The sequence below is a fragment of the Miscanthus floridulus genome, chromosome 1 (assembly GCF_019320115.1).
Source record: "Miscanthus floridulus cultivar M001 chromosome 1, ASM1932011v1, whole genome shotgun sequence".
NCBI lineage: Eukaryota > Viridiplantae > Streptophyta > Magnoliopsida > Poales > Poaceae > Miscanthus > Miscanthus floridulus.
In genome coordinates this window covers 143,099,206-143,102,055 of record NC_089580.1, presented here as the reverse complement: position 1 = coordinate 143,102,055, position 2,850 = coordinate 143,099,206, and the positions used below count along the sequence as shown (strand labels likewise).

General features: G+C 43.8%; 1 protein-coding gene across 1 annotated transcript; it reads left to right on the top strand.

The window, feature by feature from the left end:
• Nucleotides 1-246: 246 nt before the first annotated feature.
• LOC136496365 (uncharacterized) lies at nt 247-1,843 on the top strand. The gene is made up of 3 exons (XM_066492028.1): nt 247-490; nt 1,311-1,483; nt 1,562-1,843. Exons 1-3 carry the CDS (start codon nt 374-376, stop codon nt 1,650-1,652), a joined length of 381 nt encoding a protein of 126 aa, XP_066348125.1. The 5' UTR covers nt 247-373; the 3' UTR covers nt 1,653-1,843.
• The last annotated feature ends 1,007 nt before the right edge of the window (nt 1,844-2,850 follow it).

Here is a 2,850-nt window from a genome sequence, read left to right as displayed (position 1 = left end):
TTGCTTCTCTATTGATCATGCTGTTCTTCCTTCTCTTTGGGCCAGACCGAGCACAGCAGCTGGCAAATACAATCTGTGCTCGGCAGTTGGTGGCGGTTGACGTTTGAGCCCGGCTGAGTATTGGGTCACAAACACCAGTTCGCCTGGGCCGGGCTAAATCAGTACAGGTGCGCAAACAAAACAGTTGGGGGCATGCCTGCCCCCCCCCCCCCCCCCCCCCCCCCCCCCCAAGACTGGTCCGTTTGGGCTGGCTAGGCCGTGGCTGGTCTAGGTGCGCAAACGCGCCCTAGACGCCCACGCCTGGCTCTAACGCTACGGTTCTCCTCCATCGATCGTCTCCTTTCCAGGACTCTGGGTTCAACTTCTCCTGCACATGGCGTCGGCGGCGATCCTCCGGTCCGTCGCCCGCTCGCTCCGGCTCCGGCAGTCCCTGGAGCAGCAGCGGTGCTTGATGGAGCGGCGATTCCTCAGCAGTTCCGTGCCCACAGAGGTAATCGATCCTCTATGCCCGCTTCCTCTTCCCTTGGGGGCTTGACTGGTTAGGGTATGTAAAGTTGGGCGACTTGACTTGAACGCCATTGATTGCTGGATTACGGCCTGGATTTGCGAGTCTAATTGTGTGTTGTGTTGATCTGTGGAACTAGTCGTCCATGTCATGAATCAATAAATCACTAAATTGTTCACCTGCTGCCTTGTCTACAGAAAGTTCGATCTTTTGGGGGCTTTGCTAGTTTGCTGTACTTGGATTCGGCTGAAATTGTCGAAGTTCTTGATTCAAATTTAATTGTACGTCAGCTTCTTGTTGTCTTACTCTTCCGCCATTGCTGCCCATTGAGTTAGGTTTGGGTTTAAGGTTAGGGTTAGGTTCTCTGGGTTCATCGTAAAAGAAGGGAGGCTGGGGCCTGGAGGTGGTGGCTAGGTCTTGAATTAACATCATATCCTTTCTTCACCTGTGATCAATTGCAATTCAAATTAGATACTATGAAACTATTGTCTTGATTAAGACTTGATGGGTGCAATGACATAGATGAACACATGATTATAAGGTCTTGAACAGACAAGTGTGGAACCAGAATGTGCAAGTGCTTCACCTTGATCATTTGAAGTGAAGAAAGATTTTGTGAAACTCTTGACCTTTTAATCAATAGAAATCGCTGGATGGGTGTAAAGGTGAAGAGAATGACGGCTGTTCCGGTTTATGAAACTTAACCAGAATAATTTGTATTCTGAAACTGAGGGACTGCATACCAAAACATGGCAGTCACCGTTAACTGAATTTTGACACAAATCCATTCTTTGTACGTCTGTAGAGATATCCCTCCTCGGGTACTCATTCAAGAGATGCTATGGAACAGAAGAGTCACATCAGCGGGAAGGAAGATGTGTATGAACGACTACTAATGAAGATCGATAAGGTTTCCGAGGGCTTGGATGAACACCACCGCCTGCTTAAGCAGCTTGAGGTTCAGATGAAGGAAAACAAGTAAGCATAGTCATAGTCAACATGTATGCGAACTTAGTGTTTTTTGGTTTCCCTAACCTTTCCTTTTAACCTATATAGGAATGGCGGAGCGATAGACCTGACACCTTGGATCCTGTCAGTACCTGCCTCTTTGATACTGTTTGTCCTTTATAATTATGTACAAGGCTGACTGTCTTTGGAGGGTTAATGTCAGGATGGCGTTAATGTGTGATGCAAAACTCTGTTTCTATGTTGAGCTGTATGAACTTTCTGTTTCTTTTAGTAGAAGTAGGGTGATGCAGTGCCTCAGATGTTTGATGGCATAAAACAATTTGTGATCTGTGCCTGCCCCCACTATATACTAGATGCTTGTTGTTTTCACATTGTGCTGATTGCTGAACTTGATCAGGATTCATTGGAAAGTTTAATTGGCCACACATGAAAATTCGGTATGGATTTATGGTCTTATGGGGGCTGTGTGTATAGGTTACAACCCTTTTTGTGGTTGAGTTAAGCAATGACATCAAGCTGAATATGACCAGGTTCTGCCTTGAACCCCTGGAATTTTGTTAGCGCTTAGTGACAGCTACGTGTGTTTCTTTGCCAGTGGTTGTCCACTAGATGAATTTGCATCAGTTTCTTCTTTTGTAAAGAAAACATAGATGTTGGAGGTTATGTACATGGATTTCAGAAAATTGAAGCACGAGTCAAAAGGACCTGCCAAAACATAGAGGTTCAGGCCCTTTTTTCATTTGAGATTGGTCCTCACGAACCCAATCCATATGATTTTTGACAAATATATTCATTTTTTTTCTCTAAAGAATCTCTACAGGACAATTATTACGGATAGAATTTTGCAGAATTTCTGTAAAATTCTTCATCCAATGGTTGTCTAGAGTTCTTGTTTTTTTGCTAAAAGTATTTAGGGACTGTCATCATATATTGATCTCCGAGGAACTAGAAACTGGGGAGTTGGAGTGTGATTTAACTCAATATTCAAATACAAGTAGGGTGTCAATCAAGGCGCAATCGCTCACGTTCATCCAATAATCCCCTTGGCTTCCTGATTCAGTCTAAAGACTTCACGTAAATGCCACTGCCAATGATGATAGAACCACGCAGCAACACATTTCTATGTATAATACAGACAAATCATGCATGCATAATCAGTACTTCATCATTTTTTGCTAGCAAGAAATCTAGAATAAAGGATGATATTATTTGGAGAGCTAATTAAAAAAAACTGTTGAAGAGTATTTTTTTCATCAAAATCTTTATTTCTGCCAGTAAGGAAGGATATGTTTCTCTAACCTGTCCTTCACCTTTTCTGATCTTCGAAACTCCGGCCTTCGCTCTCTACTCATGGAGATGCAGGCAAGCTATCCAAA